The sequence below is a fragment of the Chrysochloris asiatica genome, unplaced genomic scaffold, assembly GCF_000296735.1.
Source record: "Chrysochloris asiatica unplaced genomic scaffold, ChrAsi1.0 scaffold00039, whole genome shotgun sequence".
In the NCBI taxonomy this organism is placed as follows: domain Eukaryota; kingdom Metazoa; phylum Chordata; class Mammalia; order Afrosoricida; family Chrysochloridae; genus Chrysochloris; species Chrysochloris asiatica.
The window spans coordinates 15,551,898-15,571,837 of NW_006408557.1; the positions used below are offsets into that span (position 1 = coordinate 15,551,898).

Sequence of the window (19,940 nt, forward strand, 5' to 3'; positions counted from 1 at the left end):
AATTGCTGCTGTTATGTTACTTTTTTCGTAGTGCTGTTTGTTCTTTTGTTCTGCATGCCTTCTTGTGTTGGGTTTGGGTTTTTGTGCTATTTCTTGTCAGTTTCTTCTTAGTTTTCATGTTCTGTTTGGAAGTTCATTTTCATGGTAAGTTGTGAAGTATTAACTTTCTTTGGGGTTACCTAATAGTCTACTAACGTTTCTCTCCATTTAAGTTAATCCATTGCATCCTGTAATTTACCTGACATCCTCACCACCTGGATCTCTGTTGCTACGCTTGTCCCTTCTTTGACACTGACATAATTTTGATCATTGGTTGACCTCCTAGCTCCTTTGAGTCATTGTTGTAGTCTTGTTCTGCTCTGGACTCTGCTATTTGTTGACTGAGTTCCAGGTGGTGTTGCCTCGCCTGTCAGTCTTAGGTTCTTGTCTGTTTTTGTTGGTTTTCAGTCAACAGAACTCCCTTTAGGATGTTTTGAAGTGCTGGATTGGTTTTGATAAAATCTATTAGATTCTGTTTATCGTGGAATGTCTTGATTGAACCATCATATTTGATTGATAGTTTTGCTGTATAGAAGATTCTTGGTTGGCAGTTTTTTTCTTGTAGGGCTTTGTATATGTCTCCCCATTGCCTTCTTGCCTGCATGGTTTGTTCTGAAAAGTCAGAGCTTAATCTTATTTGCTTGCCTTTATAAGTTATATTTCTCTTCTCCTTGGCTGCTTTTAGTATTCTCTCCTTGTCTTTGATTTTGTAGAGCTTGATTATTATATGTCTTGGTGACGTTCTTTTGGGGTCTATCCTTTGTGGAGTATGTTCTGCTTCGTGAGTGTTTATCTTCTCATCTTTTAATATGTAGGGACATTTTCTTCCAGAAGCTCTTCAGCTATCTCCTCTGTGGACTTCTCTGTTTTTCCTGTTCCAGAATGCCAATAATTCTTTAGTTGTTCCTCTTCATGTTATCAAGCATGAATCTTAGACTCTCTTCTGATTTTTTTATCCTTTTTTTCTGCTTGCTCTTCTATCTTAGCAGTATTGAGAGATTTGTCTTCCAGCTCGTTAGTTCTGGCTTCCATCTCTTCTATTCTCTTCCTTTCCCCTTTCAGTGTATTGTCCATTTCTGGTATCTTATTATTAATCATCTGGACCTCTTTATGCAGGTTTTGAATTCTTTCCAATGCTGTATCAATCTTATTTGATTGCTCTTGTAGTACTTTGTTGACTTCTTCCTTGTTTTCCTCCACCCCTTTTCAGAGCATTTGAATTGGTTTCCATATCATTCTTCTGAATTTTTTCTCGGGCATATCCAAAATCTGCCCTTCCTCTTCTAGCATGCCTTTTTCTGTCCCTAGCATATTTGTCTCAGTTATTCTTTTCTGTTTTTGTCCATGTTTTGATATCGTTTGTTGTTTTTGGTTTATCATTTCAAATAGTTATGTGGGTTTTTTTTTTAAAGCTTAAGTGAATGTTTGTTGTTAAGCTGTCCTGTTGTTAAGTCTCCTGGTGACTATGATCAGGAGATAGGCTTCCCTTCTCACATGTAATGGTTTGCAGGTATTGTTGGCTCTTGTCTCAGTGGTGGGATATTATGGGGTATACTTATAGCTTGGCTATATGGCCCCAATTGCTTTCTTTTTAACATAGGGAGAAAAAGCTCCTACCTCCAGGAAAGATGTATGATCAAAAGTTCAAAAGCAGAAGTAATATAAATGCAGAGACAAAAACCACTACTATGGAACAGAAATAAAGCTGTGGTCGACTGTTCCAGGCTACACAGGCAGTGTTTGTGCAAGGTAGAAACCTTCAGCAGTGGATGAGGGTGTCCGCTCTCTCAGGCCCCTTCTCTAGTCACTACAGTAGAGGTGGGTGTGCAGGTAGATATTGAGAAGTTAATGGGAGAAAGCCTGTCTACTATTTTTGTCTCTGAAGGTCAGTTAGGTATCTGTGTGTACACTGTCCAATTCTGGAGATGGTTGAATCCTTTTATTTTGGGGTTTTACAGATTGCTTTATAAGGGTCCTGAGCAGGGAGCTCAGGTAGCATAGGGGCCACAAATGGGGCCACAAACCACAAGGTCAGCATCTGGAAACCACCACCCACACCACGGAAGAGAGATGCTCCACTCCTGCAAAGAACCACAGCCTCGGAAACTCCACACAGGGCCACCTGGAGTCAGAACTGACTCCATGGCGCACTGCCACCAAGGTTTCTGCACAAGAAAATTTTAGGGCTGTGTCTCCATGGCTGACGTCATAAGTAGCCGCCAAGCTCTTTCTCTCTTTACAATGGGAAAACTGTCTGCCTGATGGCATCCGGCCTGAGCAAAGAAGGCACTACATGAAAAAAGAGGGAGAAATGTGTAGAGTCTCCCGTGCCTCCTTTTTTTGCGAATGTCTCTGCACCGCTTTCAGAGCTGGTTTTCTGAGCCGGTCTGGCTGTAGCCCTGCCCTCTAAACTCTGCCAGGGTAGGGTGGCCGCAGAAGGAATCCCATCTTCAGATTCCTAACTTGCAGTATTTTCCTTAATATGGTGATTTTTTTCACTTGTGAGTGTGGGAAACTGACGTCCTTGGACCTTATGGTAGATCCAGAACTCTGGAGTTATTCTGTGAGCGCTTCCTCTGTGAGATCCCAGTCCCTCCACCACGGAGTCTTCCCTACCTGGTTTTTGCTACTCTCGCCCCCTGCTTTTAATTATTATTTTGAGTTGTGTTAATATGCACAGACATGTATCCCTTCTATCTTGCAGGCCTAAGAGGGCTTCCACCTCTTTATGGGGATTTCAGTTTTGATATGTGAAAGCAGATGTCTACTTTCTTCTCTAAGTTCCAACATAGAAATAAGTTGCAGTTACTCAATAACACTTAATGAGTTGTGAACTTAAAGACATTCACAGTACTCTGTTGGTTTTCTTATCTGCCAGATTTTACAGCACAGGCTTGCTGGAGGAGTCTGAATCCTTAGGCTGACTCCCTGAGTAGTAGGTTCTGTGGTAGGAATCTGGGAGGTGGTTGGAGATTGAGGAAGTAACAGAGGGGCAGGCAGGCAACAAGATACGTGGTACCCACTCAGTTATACTCTGGACAACAGGACTTAGTCTCTGGGACATGTGGGAGGGTGTGTATGACACATCACAGGGTTGATTTCACTCAAGGGACAAAGAAATGGGTTGTTTGTCCATCAACCCCTCAGTCCCTTTGACCTACCTGTCAGTGAGCCAAGATTACAGCTCAATCTCTGGAATAATAAGAGCCAGGGAATGGAGTGTGGATGACTGTTTCAGTTTACTTGATGTAGGTGAATTTATCATCACCTTCCACATATTTCTCCAATCTCCCTTCAGTGTTTCCTAAGTTCAGAAAGAAGCCCCTTTGTCTACCAGGGCCCAAGCCCAAAGCAGGGGTCCTTCACTCTCACCTTCTCCCCATGCTTTGTTATATATACTCAAGGGAAAACCAGACCTGATGAATTAACCTCCTAAATCCCTCCTGAACTGCTCCACCTTTCACCATCCCATGGTCCTTCCTGCAGTCTGGATGCCTGCAGTTATTTTCTACTAGTGCCCTGTCCTGTCCATTCCCTACCAACAGAACCTTTCTTAAATTCACACTGACTGGCCTCTGCTCTCATTTCTGTCCTGCTTCCTGCTGGATCCAACCAAAATCCTTAAAATAGACTCCAGTGCTATATAGCAGTTCACACCCTCATCCCTCTCCAGAGCCTCCTTCCTTCTAATTCCACTGGCCTTTGCCCTTTTGTGTCCAACCTCAGAGAATCAGGGAATGTAGAAACATTTCCTTGTAGTCTTGCTGCAGCTAACCTGCAGGTCTCACCTTGAATACTGCCCCCACAGCTTATCTTTCCTGAATCTCCATACTAAGTCATTGTACCTTGCATATGTGTCCTTGATGCTGGGTAGATAGGTGAACTAGCACATCTTTCTAGTGATGCTGGGGCTTTACCTGTTTATATTCATACATCATGCCTTAGTCCCTTGTTCAAAGACTGTTTCCTCTGTTCACAAGTGTCCTAACTAGATCTTTGTCTGAGCCCCAACACTGCTCATTCCCAGTGGGTACTCATCAAGTGATGCCTGACATAAACTTGCTATACACTGGGTGCCTTGTGCACGCTTCCTTCCTGGTGTTGGGAGTAGGGATTTGAACTCCCCATTTTTAACCTTTTACAAGCTTTTTTTAAGGCTGCCCCTTCTTAGACCATGGTCCTCTGAAGGCTGGCTTTTGTCTCCCAGAAATTGATTCCCCAGACCCAAGGTGGTTTATATTTGTGTTGAAAGATGATTGTTACCTAGGAAGTATTTGCTGGTACAGGTTCAGAAAGTCTTCAGTATCTGAAACTGATAGGAAAATTGTCATGCTTTGTGGAAAAATATAATAGGATATCAATTTTATCTAAATTGGGGGTGAACTAGGAATCATTGCCTGTTTTTAAGCAGGAGCATAGTAGCTTTCTGGAGTCCTGGTGTGGCACTATGGGTTAACCCACTGGACTACAAAGTCAGTTTGAACCACAGACTTGGCAGTTCAAGCTCATCAGCTGCTCCTCGGAAAACCTATACAGGGCACTATGGGTCAGAACCAACTCAACGGCACTTAACAACAACAACATAATAGTTTGCTGAGGTTTACTGCTGGCTTATATGCAAACTACTACTTGTTAAGTGCCATGGAGTTGGATTTAACTCATTGTAACTCAGTGTAGCATTTCTGAGGATTTAAATCTTTTGCGGGAGCCGATGGCCTCATCTTTCTCATCTACTAGATTTTAACAAAATTGTAATTCTCTGTGCTGAAGGGAAGTTCTACAAAAGTGCTTAATGAACATCCAATTCTCATCACCAGAAATATAGAGAGATACTTCCTTCTTAAATAATATGGAATTCCTATCTGACAAAAGCTTGTTATATGAAAAGTTAATTTACAAACCAAGTAAAGTATTCAATAATTTATAACTTAATCTGAGATAGGTGAACTAGCACATTTTTCTAGTTTAATGGTTAAACAAAAGAATTTTCTTCAGTGATCAAGAATAATGTTTTGTTTTCATCAATGAACTTCTTGTAGCACATATATTATAGTTTAATAATAACCTATATTTTGAATTATCTTCAGCAATATTTTACTTACATGTGATATTAATGATTCATAAGAAAATGTGGAATGTGGGATATTGCTAACATCAGATGGATCCTGGCTGAAAGCACAAAATACCAAAAAGATGTTTGGTTGTGCTTTAATGACTATTCAAATGTTTTTGATTGTGTAAATCATGATGAGCTATGGATTACATTGCAAAGAATGGATGTTCAACATTTAATTGTGCTCATGAGGAGTCATTAGAACAGAACAAGTGAATACTGGGCTGTTAATGACTTTTCCTCTAATCCTGATGCCATGTCATTTTTCATATACTCTGGCTTCTTGGATTATTTGCTCTGTCAAGACTGAGTAATTAAGGTGAAAGGAAATAATCCTGATGCATACCTTTTCCAATTCTGAACCATGTAGCGCATACCCTTGTTCTGTTAGTACTACGGAATCATGCTCAGTATATGTCAGTTTATTGTTTGAATTGGATCCAAATAAGATTCAAAATATGTAATAATTTGACATGTTTTACATATTTCTTTATATAATTCCTCTTCATATTTATCACTTTTTCTTAATTCTTACATTGATTGTTGTTATTGTTAAAGAAATTGGGTTGTTTACCTGTGGCGATGTCCACACTCCAGGTTTTGCTAGTTGGATACAGCCATGCCATAGTTTAACATATTTCTTGGCCCTTTTGTATTTCCTATAACTACTAGTTAGATATAGATGCTAGGTAATTTGGGTTTTAGGCAAGAAGGATTTCAGGAGTGGGCGTTTGCATGTCTCTCAGAAAGTATATCAGCAATGTCTTTATTTTTGTAATGTCCATAGCCACTGATGACTGCCAGCCCTTATTGTAATAACTCACTATTTTGATTGTAGCTAATATTCATTTTGATTCTGCATGGACAGCTCAGGGGGATAATATTGCTTGCATGTTATCTTACTTGCATCCATTTTTACTTGAAGGTCAGTTTGGCTATACAAATTGACTAGAAATTCTCTCACTTTATTAGGACCTTAGTCAATTTCCCTATATACCCAAAGATGCTTGTTTGCTTTTCTTAAGAATTTATCAGGTTGAATTTTTCTTAAAATTTATAATGGTTTTGGTCTTCTGGTTAAGTCTTCCTACATATTTATTGTATCCTTTCTAGTAAATTAATTTTTGGAACATATCTAAAGTCATAGTTTTAGTATTTGGGATTTTCTATTTCCTTGTTAATTTTCACCTTTTAGATGCATGTTGGAACATCTTTGCCTTTATGTTATATCTTTCACTTTCTTTCAGAATATTTTTATCACTTCAAATTCACTGATCTTTAGCACAATATGATTAGTTTTGGCAATTTCATACAGCTGTGCAATCCCCATATTTCCCAAGATATAGGGCATTTGCATCACTCTAGTAAGTTCTGTCATGAGTTTTCTCAGTAAATACCCCATTTCAGTCTGAGGCCTAAAATACTTTTATCTGTTTTAGACTATGATATACATTTAAATTTTCATGTTTTTTAATATAAAGCTTTTTTTTCATTTGCTTGTATTTCTTTTAAGTTATGATTCACCACATTTACTCACTGCTGTGTCACCTCTGGTTTAGTCTTAGTTTATAAAGTCACTTGTTCTTTTATTTCTGATTCTTTCCTGAGCTCTGTTTATATCTCTTTTTATTCTTTTCTAAAACTAAATTGCTTCTGATACTTTTTAAATTCTGATGTATGTTGTTTTCTCACAGTTTCTTTCATTTACTCACTTCCTTTTTGCTCATTTTGAAATGCTAGCTTTCATTCCATGTTAGCATGACTTCCTGACATGTTCATTGTCTAACTAGAATTGTAATGGTTTGTATATTTATACTTTTTTAAGTGATTTGACTTTTGATATTATAAACTCCTCCTCTCTAACTCCAGCAAGCATCTAGTGCCTTGCAATAATAAGTGACTGATAAATATATATTTTATTGAGATGAAACCCAGCTTACTGTGATCAATATGAAAAATTTACCACTTTATGAAAAAGCCATGTCTAATTGCCTCAAACCCGTAAGAGTCTTGAACAAGAAATACAATTCAATTCAGTAAAGCTGAAAGAGACTTTAAAGCTTTTTTTTCTCAACTGCTTTATTAATTATTTCACTTTCATAACCAATTTGCCCAAGTTCATATAGACATTTGGTAACAAGACTAAGGCTGAATTTTAGACCTTCATTTAGTCTAGTGTTCTTTATACCATGATAGTCTCAAAGTAAAGGGAAACATGCTTCATTACTAAAAATTATATATAAGATGTTCCATTCCTTCTTCTCTTGTTTCCTTCCTTTCTCCACAGTTTTTTGATAGTCACTTACCCCTGTGAGCAGGTGTGTATTTTGCTAACTCATCAGGGATGTACTTAGGAAACAGGAGAACGGGGAGTGACTATGAGACTCACACATTGGGGACATGGAGATCATTGGTTAATCCTGTCTCCTGCGTCAACTGCCACCTTCAATAAAGAAACAGATGTAGCATGGTTGAACAGTGGTACACTCTGATACATGTCCTCTGCCACACTGTCATAAAAATGGACTCCATGCCTCACCAAGAGGGTGAAAGGGGAACTCAGTTATTGATGCAGACCAGAGTTTTGTCTGTAGAAGGTAACATCTTAGACATAATAAAGAATTTTTGCTCAGAAATAAAAGATCATGTGAGAGGTTTTCTTCTTTGTAGCCACTCATTTTGAATGTCATGAACTATGGGAAGAAATAAACAGTACAACCAAAAGTATCTGCTGAAAAGGACATTGAAAAACAACAATATCATTGGAGTAAGACTCCAGAATATATTAATGAGAAGACAGATTGTTAATGGTAATATCGCTAAAGGCATTCTCTTCCAGTTTTATACATGAACTGATAAACTCAGGTTGGGGGAGGGCTGATAGCAGGTCAGAGTGGATAGACTTAAGCATGGAAATAAATGAGCTAGAAGGAATTAGAAGTTAATAACAATATATATGGCAAGTCAGTTTGTGTTGAAAAAGACAGATAGAGACTACAGATACAATAAAATTCTGTTAGTTTGAACTACTTCCATAAATATTTCAGTCTAGGGAACACTTTGGGACTGTTCTAGTCAGATTTATAGGGTCACTTTGAATCGGAGTCTACTCAATGACATATGAGACCAACAGTTTCACTCCTTTCATTCATTCATGGTGATGGTGGTGGTTGTGTGCTGTGGAGACGGTTCCAACTCTCAGCAACTGTATATAGGATTTCCAAGGCTGTACATTTATACCAGATTAGAAAGTCTTGTCTTTCTCCCAAAGAGTGACTTGGAGATTCAAACTACTAATCATTCAGTTAGCAGCCCAACTCGTAACCCACTATATTACCAGGGGTCCTTTTGACATTCATTCATATTTTTTCATAATTTATATTTACGAAAGTTATAAAAGTAGCTTCAATAAGTAAAAAACAAAACTAAACAAAGCCTGTTGTCATCAAGTCAATTCCCATTCATGGCAACCCCATGTGTTGGGGTTACAGAGCAGAACTGCTTCAGGGTCCATAGCATTTTCTGGACTGTGATCTTTATGAGAGTAGATAAGCAGACTTTTATTCAATGATGTTGCTAAATAAATTTGAATTGTCAATCATTGGTTAGTAGTCAAGTGCAAACCCTTTGCCCCACCTAAGGACTCCAATAAGTATATTTGATTGTGTTGATATGTACATATAAGGCATTTTTGAGATGAGGAATTTTGTCCACATAGGAGAATAAAGTATTGCTACAAAATCATTTATTAAACAAAAATATCAAAATGGGAGGCTATTATTTCTCAGCATATCCTCAGTTTAGATCTAAACACTTCTGAAGGTGGTATTTCCATGTCTCTACCCCTTTGTGGTGTGGCACTGTAGGATCAGCACTGGGCTGTGAACCACAAGGTTCAAACACATCAACTGCTCCTCAGAAACCCGGTCCAGGGTTGCTATGAGTCAGAATTGACTCAATGGCATTCAACAACAACAATCCCTTCCCTGAAGTGCTCTACTGGGATTTACACCATATCAAAATAACAGGTTGGGCATCCTTGAGGGCCTCAAATTGTGCACCTTTGCAATGTTCTTTGAGTTTGGGGAATATAAAGAAGTCTGGAGGAACAAGCAGCATTGAAGAGTAGCTGGTTTAAACCTCCCAATGAAATTCTCATAGGACAGCCTGTGCTACTCTTAAAGAATGAGCCTTGTTGCCTTGTTGTGATAGAAGAAAGTCTTCAGTGTAATTTTCTTTGCCTTTATCTAACTAATACAGTTTTTAATTTTCTTAAAGTTTCTTACAATAAGCCCCTTGTGATCATCCTGTGTCCTTCAAGAAAATCTATCAAGATTGCCCATCGGGAGTCCTAAATAATAATCGCCATAACCTTCTGGGTGGACTTCTCTGCCTCGATTTTAATGGGTGTAGCAGACCCCCTTGGAAGGCACTATTTTGACTGAACCTTTTGTTTGAGGGCACCATTACAAGACTAAGACAAGTATATAGATGAAAGAACTTGTCTGCATTCATCTACTGATTGCAGAGACATGTTTAAAGACATTTTGTTTGGAATAAGTCCATGCATACATGAATTGAAACCCTAGTAGCAATATATATAATTTTTTTTAACTAACCTTAGCATTAGACTAATGATGTGGGTCTTCATACCATCTGTCTTTCAAATCTGTGTGGGATGTTATTTAAATCCTTTCACCTTGAATGCATATTTCTCTGTTTGAATGAATAGCATGGACTTGAAAAGAGCCAGTGCTAATTGCAAATTTATTAACATTTATCCTCCTGTGGACCAGCTAGATGCTAATGGGATTGTTTTCCATGTTGTCAGGCTATTTGCTGGTGACTGTAGGCTCCTCTATAGCACCTCCACAGTTTGGAAGCAGAAACTTTATATAGATGCGAATAACCAATTTCTGGCTTCCTCTAGCTGGTTGCCCTGATAGAGCCTTTTTAAAATTCAAGCAACAGGCAGGCCTGACTATTGTCTGATTCCCCAAACTGCTGTGCATATTAGCTGACTCGTATAGTCAGGAACAAGGGTATAGTTGATGTGGTTTTCTGGTCTCATCTCTGTCTCCTCCGCCTCCAGGAGAAATGGACCCATGAGCTTACCCAACAGGAGGAGGGCACCATGCAGAGCGCCATGGAGCAGAGGAGTGTGCTGGTACGCAGTAAAATCAGTGATGCTGGCAAGAGGAATGGCCTGATTAACACCAGGAACTTGATGTCAGAGAGCAGAGATGGCCTGGTGTCCATTTACCCAGCTCCTCAGTATCAGAGTCGCCGGGTAGTGACTGGCACCACACCAGCTGTCCTAGGTGGCAGCAGAAATGAGCCAGTCCAGCAGTTGTTAGACCCCAACATCCTTCAGCAGTCAGTGGAGTCCCACTACCACCCCAACATCATTCTCTACTCAGAGGGTATGCTGCGTTCCTGGGGGGATGGCATGGCCACTGACTGTTGTGAGACCTCCTTCATTGAAGACTGTTCACCCACCAAAGACAGCCTGGAGTACCCCGATGGGAAATTCATGGAACTCGCAGGTGACGACATCAAAATCCACACCCTGTCCTACGACGTGGAGGAAGAGGAGGATTTCCAGGAATTGGAGGTCAGAGGATGTGTGTCAGCTCTCGTTTTCATGGGCCTTCTGGGATGGCACTGTGAGGATTTGGTGGGGACCCATGAATGCTAGGCAACAGTTAAGCAATAAAACCAGTGCACAAAAAGGCAGAGAAATGGAAGACATTGTCAATGCCTCTTAGCTCTTGAATGTTTGTGAAAGATGGAAGGAGTTGAAAAGTCCAGATGCATGAAGACCTAATGGATCAGTGATTCTAGTCAGAGGGGAGCAGACTGTAGAGTGGAGTTTCAGATAGATTTAAGGGTGGCCATCATTGATGGGCTAGTTGGGGAATTTCTATTATCTACCATCTCAGCAAAAATGAGTAGGTGAGTGTGATGATGGTCCTAGAACCACACAAGGCTGGAAATGTATGTGTGGGTTCAATTTGGGAATTGCTCTTGCTGTCTAATGTGATTTCTTTAATTTGGCATTCCAAAATCCTTAGTAAGGGATTGTTATTATAGCTAAAACCTTCTGGAAGAAATCATAGAAATTGAAGCATAAAGGGAAGATGGCTTGAGTTATATGCATCACTTCTTTAGTAGATGGGAGGACAGTTAAAAGTGTTTGAAGTACATGTGTAGTAATGTGTACACTGGGCAATGGTCTCTGGTTGGTGTTACATCTCCTCTTCTTTAAAATGGCATTGGGTGGGAGATGGAAGGTGTTGATGCTGCATAGGCATGAAGGGGTGGGTCTGGGCCAAAGGATGAGGTATTTATCAGCTGGGAGGTGACTGCTGAAATTTAAGAAGGTACGTTCACTACGGTGAGAATCTTCAGATGTGACTGATCGTACAGAGGTCACATGCTTAAAAGGTTTGTGGGGAAGGAAGCTGTGGAGCAGGTATGGTTTTGGGAGGAAGTGTAGTCAAAGGGAAAGGATGTCTGTTTTGACTCAGGTAGGCAGAACTATTTTATAGGTGGTGGGAATGTTCAGAAAAAAGGAAGCCAGTCAGGAACAACGAGGGTATAGTTTATCGCAGGATCAAGGTGGCTGTGGGGTCCAGTACTGGGGAGGCAAGAAGGCCTGGCCTTTTATGGGATGTCTCAAAGTAGAAAAGTAGAGAAAGGAGGGAGTCCATGTTTTCTGGTTGTACACACAGACAGAAGGATTTGGGGTATGAATACTTTTGGACAGCTCAAAGCAGCTGTCTGAAGGAAGTGATTGTAAGATTGTTGAAGAGATGGCTAGGCTGCAGTGTAAGTCAGTTTGGAGCTTTGGTCTGATCTGCAATTCCTGACTCTCTGTAGCAGGTAAAGCTCTAGCAAGGATTAAACAGTCTGACTTCAACAAAGGGGAAGCAAAAGATTTCAAGATGGGGAAAGGAAGATCTTTTAGATCATGGGCTCCATGCTGAACAGAAATACAAGTGAGGTCATAAGGAATCGTTGAATCAAACAAGCTGCAAAGCCAAGTACCAAAAGCAGCTAGAGAAATGGTTTCAGTAAGGAGGACAATTCAGAAATGGAAAAATGAAGTCAGATGCTGCAACAGCCTAATTAATGATGGAGCACATGAAAGTGGCTGGTGGAACTGAGAGAAACTGTTAGTGTGGAAGAGATGGAGTCAGAGGAGACTCAGGATTTCTTAAAGATTTGAGAAAGTCAGCAGAATGCTTTGACTTAAGTTTAAAAAGCACATATGTTGTTGTTGTTGTTAAGTGCCGTAGAGTAAGTTCTGACTCATAGCTATCCTTTTTAGGATCCCCAGGGAGTGGCTGGTGGGTTTGAACCACCAACCTTGTGGTTAGCAATCCAGAGCTTATCCTACAGCGACACATCAGGACTCCATATACAAGGAAGCTTCAAAACGTGCTTGGAAAAATGGAATTAAAAGATAATGGAATTTTTCCCAAACTACTTGAAGACCCCTCATGTTTTTATTGTTGTCAGATGCTGTCAAGTTGGTTCTGACCCATAGTGATCCTATGTACAACAAAATGAAACCCTGTCCAATCCAGTGCAGTCTTCACAATGGTGCTATACTTGAGCCCATTGCTGCTGCCACTGTGCCAATCCATCTCATTTTGGGGGGGGGTCTCCCTCTTCTTCTCTTTCCCTCCACTTTACCAAGCATGCTGTCCTCCTCCAGGGACTGGTCCCTCCAGATAATATGTCTGAAGTATGAGATGATGAAGTATCGCCATCTTGGCTTCTAAGAAGCATTCTGATTGTACATCTTCCAACACAGATTTGTTTGTTCTTCTGCATTCCTGTGGTACAGTTAATATTCTTCTCTAACATCATAACTCAAATGCATCAGCTTTCTTTTTACAATCTTCTTTATTCATTGTCCATCTTTCGGATGCATATGAGGCTATTGAAAATATCATGGCTTGGGTCAGGTGCATGCATGTTAGTCCTCACACTCCTGGTATCTGCTCTTGACCACTTTCAAGACGTTTTGTACAGCAGATCTCCCTGATACAATACATCGTTTGATTTCTGAACTGCACTTCCATGAATGTTGATTGTGGATCCAAGCAAAATGAAATCTTTGACAACTTCAATCTTTTCTCCATTTATATGGATGTTATTTATTGGTCCAGTGGTAAGGATTTTTGTATTTTTTACATTTAGATGCAATCTGTACTGAAGGCTGCAGTCTTTGATCTTCATCTGCAATCCTTTTAAGTCCTCTTTATTTCCAACAAACAAGGTTGTATCATCTGTATATCACAGACTGTTAATGAGTCTTCCTCCAACCCTCATTCCACATTCTTCTTCATATAATCCAGCTTCTAGGATTATTTGCTCAGCATACAGACTGAAGAAGTACGGTGAAAGAATACAACCCTGACACACATCTTTTCTGATTTTAAGCCATTCAGTAGTCCCTTGTTTTGTTTAAACTACTGCCTCTTTTTCTTTATTCAGGTTCCTCATGAGCACAATTAAGTGTTCTGAAATACTTGTTCTTTGCAATGTTATCTGCAGTTTGTCATGATCTGCACAGTCAAAAGCCTTTACATAGTCAATAAAGCACAAGTAAACATCTTTCTTGTATTCTCTGCTTTCAGCAAGTATTCATCGGATGTCAGCAAAAATATCCCTCTTTCCACATCCTCTTCTGAATCTGGCTTGAATTTCTGGCAGTTTCTCTGTCTATGTACATTTACGCTGTTTTTGAATTATCTTTAGCAAAATTTTACATGTATGTGATGTTAAAGGTATTGTTTGATGAATTCCATTGGGGCACCTCTCTTTGGAATGAGAATAAATATGAATCTCTTCCAATCAGTTGGCCAGGTAGCTGTCTTCCAGATTTCTTGGCAGAGATGAGTAAGCACCTCCAGTGCTGCATCAGTTTGTTGAAAGATTTCAATTTGTAGTCCATCCATTCCTGGAACCTTGCAATGTCTTCAATGCATTTCCGACTTCCCCTTACAGTACTTTTTATTTTATGCTACCTCTTGAAATGGCTGAACACCGCCCATTTCTTTTTGGTGCCATGACTCTGTGTATACCTTACATCTTCTTTTGATGCTTTCTGTACCATTAAGTATTTTGCCCATAGAATCTTTCTGTATTGCAAGTTGAGACTTGAAATTTTTCCTTCCATCCTTTCAGCTTAAGAAATACTGATCATGTTCTTCCTAGATCTAACATATTGTTATTGTTGGTATTGCTGTCAAGTTTGTTGGGACTCATAGTGATCCTGAATAGGATTTCTGAGGAGCAGCTAGTGGGTTTCAACTGCTGACTTTGTGTTTCATAGTTCAGTTCTCTTTCTGCTGCTCCACCTAGATCTAAGGTATGCATCAGCAATAGAAGGTTTGGCATACTTACAAATTAAAATGTAAAAGAAATCTCTGAGTATCTTCATCATTACTTGCTCAGTTGTATGTACTTTATTCCTTCCCTCCTTCACTCAATAGCCATACACTTTCCTTGAATAACTCTGATATGTTAATGTCACTGGAAGATGAACAGGTAATTAAAATATCGCCTTTGTCTTATGTTCACCTCACAAAATATTCTTCAAAATGATCTTACTTTTCTTTAAGACTTGCATGGACTTCCGATTAAGCTTGCAAATTAATACATACAATATTTAAACATAAATATTTTATTCATAAAATGTCGAAATCTACATTTTGCACATCAGTTGCTAAATTAATTTCATTTTAACAAGTTTCATACAGTGACCTCAGCCAATAGATGTAGTCTATGGATGTAGTCAAAGGCCTGAGACCCTCAGACAGTGTCTTACATTACATTACATGACAGGAGATGAGGAGATGGGACAGACTTGTTCTTCTCAGTTAGTCCAAAGCTTTGACCAGGGGAAATGGTGTAGACTTCTAGGAATGCCCATTACTACCCTATTATCTCCCCTATCCTAGTAGTGGAGTCCAGGTGTGGTACTGTAGGATAAGCACTGGACTGCTAACCACAAGATTTGTGGTTCAGACACACTCACCACTCCTTGGCAACCTCAAAGAGGGTTGCTATGTGTCAGAAGCAACTTGACAGTATTTAGCAACGATAGCAACAGCATCCTAGTAGCCATAGGCCCACTAAAGAGTCCTTTTTTTCTCCCTTAAATTTTTATTTTGTTTTTGCTGAAAATCTGTACAGTAAAACATGCACCACTTCAACAGGTTCTACTTGTACATATAATTGAGTGCCATTGATTATGTTCTCTGAGTTGTGCAAGTATTCTCACCCTCTTTTTATTAGTTATTCTGCCCTCATTAATATAAACCCAATCACCCTAATGTTTTGAGTTGCTGTTTTCAATTTGATTCCATGCAGGTAAAACAGAATAATCATCAAGGCAATTTTACTAGTTAATCTGAATTATTATTTGATTTTAAGAAGAACTCAGAGGATATTTTTGGTTCACAGTTAATGATGATGGTACGGCAATAGTTTTGGTGATTCGTAGCTCTCCATAGTCCCAGAAAGTCTGGAGTCCATAAAAATGTGAAATTCTATTCTACATTTCTTCTTTCATTTCTGTCCATAGAATCCTTTAATATTTCAATTTAAATGTTGAATTTTTTTTACCAGTTCTTTAAGCTTAAGAAATGCCTAACACGTTTCCCCTTTTTTTTTCAACATTTTATTGTTACGTGAATGAAGATTTACAGAGCAGATCATCAGTTTTACATTCAATAAATCATATACTTTGCTTCATTACAAGATTGCAATATCCTCGGTATAACAATAGTAAACAGTATTTACCTCTATTCCTTCATCTATTGCATTCCTGCTTGTGTCTTCTGCTACCTTCATCTTTCTTCTGCTAACCTCCCTCTTGTTGTATATTGCTGGCCCTAACACCAATGTTAAATGTGTCTACCCTCTATTATTGTTGTTGTTAAGTGCCATTGAGTCGGTTCCAACTCATAGCAACCCTGTATAGGGTTTCCAAGGAGCAGCTGTGAATTTGAACTACAGACCTTTGGTTCAAACCAACATTGATGTCGAGTGCTTATTCTATGACACCACACTAGGACTCTGACTACCCTCTAGTCTATAAATAATTCACATACACCCCTTGCACACACACAGAGCCATCATAGATTGTTTCTTTCATCAAGAAAACCTTTGGATTTTTTGTTTTTTAATATTTTACAACATTGGTCACATACAATTTTTGTCAGCATAATTTCACTCAGCTGATTTCACTCCAGGTTCAACCATGTTGTGAGGTATTTCACAGATAAATCATTATTCTTCAACGTTTCGTAGTATTCCTTTGTGTGTGTATACCAAAGCTTATTTAGTCATTCTTCTGTTAATAATTATTTAGACTGTCTTCATGCTTTTGATGTCTCATGTAGACAGCATATGGAAGGATCTGATTTTCTAATCCATTTTGCTCTCTATGTAACTTTTTCTTTTTTTAAAAAAAAACTCCTCATTCTAAGCACACTCATGAAACTTGTAAACCAGTCACTTCATGCCTTTGTAGCTCCCCCCATCCCCATTTTTGATAGCCAGTGTCTAAATTTATTATCTCTATCAACCTAGTACACTGAGGAAACAAGGTTGTTCTTGATATGAAGAATCCTTCCATTCCAGAGTGCTCCTTAGAGGCCAAGATGGCCAAACTTTGTCTCTCATACTTTGGACATATTGTCAGGAGGGAAGAGTCGCTGGAGAAGGACATCATGTTTGGTAAGGTGGAGGGTCAGAGAAAAAGAGGAAGACCCCCAATGAGATGGATTGGCCAGGTGGCAGCATCGATGGACTCAAGTGTGACAACAGTAATGAGGTTGGCCCAGGATTGGACATTGTTTCGTTCTGCTGTGCATAAGCTCGCTATGAGTCGGTGCTGACTCGATGGCACCTAACAATAACAACAACAACACTCATAGGACTCCATGGCACGTAACCACCACCACCACCACCACATTCATATGAAAAGTCTAGTTCGTCTAATTGTAGCAATTTGCACTGGTCAATATCAGACATTTTTGTCTTTCTTGGTTCAAGTTCTGGTCTACTAGCCATCCAACCTAGGTCAAAACGGTTGTTGTTGTTGCTTAATGCTGTCGAGTCAGTTCCAACCCATCATGACCCTATGTAGGGTTTCTAAAGAGTGGCTGGTAAGCTTGAATTGACAACCTTGTGGTTCAAACTGACATTGTAGTCCAGTGCATTAACCCACAGCACCACACCAAGACACTCCTTCTCTCTATGCCATCATCTCTGCCTCCATCTCTGGCATCGCTGCTTCTCTGGATAGGGTCCCACAATCCACTCTTCTCCTTTGTTGGTCCCAGGGTCCTCTGCGCCTGGACTGCAAGATCAACCACTTCCCACTTTTGTTACAAAATGTCTACCTTTTTGTTTGCAACAATCACAATCAATCCTGATAACAATTATTCACTATTAAACCACAAGAGTCTTATCCTCATCTCCTTTCACCAGCCCCGTCTAGGCAGGTTGAAAACCATTCAGTGGAGATTCTACCTTCCCCAGCACCCTCTGAAACTAAGCTCCTTCATGAAAACTTGTAAACTAGTCACTTCATGCCTTTATGCGCCCCCCACACCCACCCCCAGTTTAGGTAGCCCATCTCTATCAACCTTGTGTACAGAGGGGTTGGGAATGATCCTTGCTGTGAAGAATCATTCCCTCTTTTAAGCTACTACATCCATAAGTATAGGTCAAGCTCATCAAATTGTAGCGGATTATACTTTTTTTCCCTTCTTCTTTCTTCCTCTGTTGTTGTTAAGTGCCGTTGAGTCGGTTCCAACCCATAGCGACCCTGAATAGGGTTTCCAAGGCGTGACTGGTAAGCTTGAACCATCAACTAGTAGTTCAAATGGCTTTTCAGTCTGGCACATTAAGCCACAGTGCCACACCAGGACTCTAGTCAAGTTCAAATCATCCAGCTATTGAAGCTAGATCAAATGGGTCCTATCTGCAAGTATGGGCATTCTTGTGCATCTCCCCTCACTTCATATCTATCTGCTGGACACATTACTCTCCACTCTAGTCCTCTGTGGCTATGTCCCTGTCCATGGGCATATGCCCATTTTTTAACTGGGTTGCCAGTCTTTTTCCTATAGTGGGATTGTAGGTTTCTATAAATTTTAGATATTAGTCCTTTATCTCATATGTCATTGCAAAGAATACTTCTTCAGTCTTTGTATTCCCTTTTTACTCTTTTGATGAAATCTTTTGATGCACACAAGTTTCTAATTTTTAAAAAAGCAACTCCCACTCATCTATTTTGTTTTCTACTGCTTGTACCTTTTAAAAAAATGTTTGGCAGTGTATGTGTGCCATACTTAAAAACTACTAAATTTGTTCATGGTTTTTCATTGATGATCTTTATAGTTCTATAAAATCCATGTTGATTTTGTTTTTTATATGATGGGAGATAAGGGTTTTGTTTCATTATTCTGTTAATGGATTTCCAGTTTTATCATCATCATTTGGTGAAGAAGCTATCTCTTCCCCAGTTAATATGGTTTGGTCCTTTGTCAAAGATCAGTTGACTGTATGTGGATGGATTTGCCTCTCCATTCTCAATCCTGTTCCATTGATCTACATATCTTTTGTTGTACCAGTACCTGGCTTTTTGACCACTGTGACTGTGCGAGCCCTCCTAATTTGTTCTTCTTCTTAAGCAGTGCTCTGCATATCTGAGGTCTCTTTATTCTCCATGTAAAGTTCATGATCATTTTTTCCATCTCCTTGAAAACTGATGCTGAAATCTGGACTAAGATTGTGTAATTCTGTAGATTGCTTTGGGTAGTATTGACATTTTCACAGTGTTAAGTCTTCCTATCCATGAGCATGGTATATTCTTCCATTTTTAAAGTCTCTTTTGGTTTCTTGTAATAGTGCTTTGTAGTTTCCTTTATATAGGTCTTTTGTTTCTCTAGTTAGATTTATTTCAAAGTATTTCATCTATTGGGTGGCTATTATAAATGGTATTGCTTTCCTAATTTCCTTTGCAGAGCTGTCTTTATTAATATAGAGAAATACAACTGATTTTTGTAGATTAATCTTTCCCCATTCCCCTTTGTTGAATCCTTCAATGAGTTCCTGTAATTTTTTTGCTTAGTATTTTGGCATTTGCTGTGCATAAAATTAGAGTCCTGGTCTGGCACTGTGGGTTAACATGCTGGACTGCAAAGTCAGTTTGAATTGCAAGGTCAGTGATTCAAGCTCACCATCTTAGGAAACCCTATACAGGGTTGCTGTGGGTTGGAATCAACATAGTGGCACTTAACAACAACAATTTATAAGATCATATCACTTGCAAATAGAGACAGTTTTACTTTTCTTATGCCTATGGCCAAGACTTCCAACACAATACTGAATAGGAGTGGTGATAAAGGGCATCCTTGTTTAGTTCCTGTTCATGAATGGAATACTTTCAGTGTCTCTCCATTAAGAGTAATCATAGCTATTGGATAGTATATGTACTCTTAATTATGTTGAAGAATTTCCATGTAATTCCTCCTTTTTGAGTTTTTTTTTTTATCAATAATGGATGTTGGATCTTGTCTGATCCTTTTCTGCATCAATCAACATCATCCTGTGGTTCTTTACTTTTTTTTATATTTACATGGTGGAATGCGTTCATTGTTTTTCTAATATTGAGCAATCATTGTGTCCTTAGACTGAATCCCACTTGGTCATGATACATATATATATAGATGTGTTGCTGAATTCTTTTGGCTAG

At 39.2% G+C, this 19,940-nt stretch overlaps 1 protein-coding gene across 1 annotated transcript in view; it reads left to right on the forward strand.

The window, feature by feature from the left end:
- Positions 1-10,286: 10,286 nt before the first annotated feature.
- Positions 10,287-19,940, forward strand: part of SYNDIG1 (synapse differentiation inducing 1) — an 89,881-nt gene continuing 80,227 nt past the window's right edge. Inside the window, exon 1 of the mRNA XM_006860665.1 lies at positions 10,287-10,766. Coding sequence (XP_006860727.1) covers positions 10,287-10,766 — 480 coding nt within the window. The remainder of the gene's footprint in view (positions 10,767-19,940) is intronic.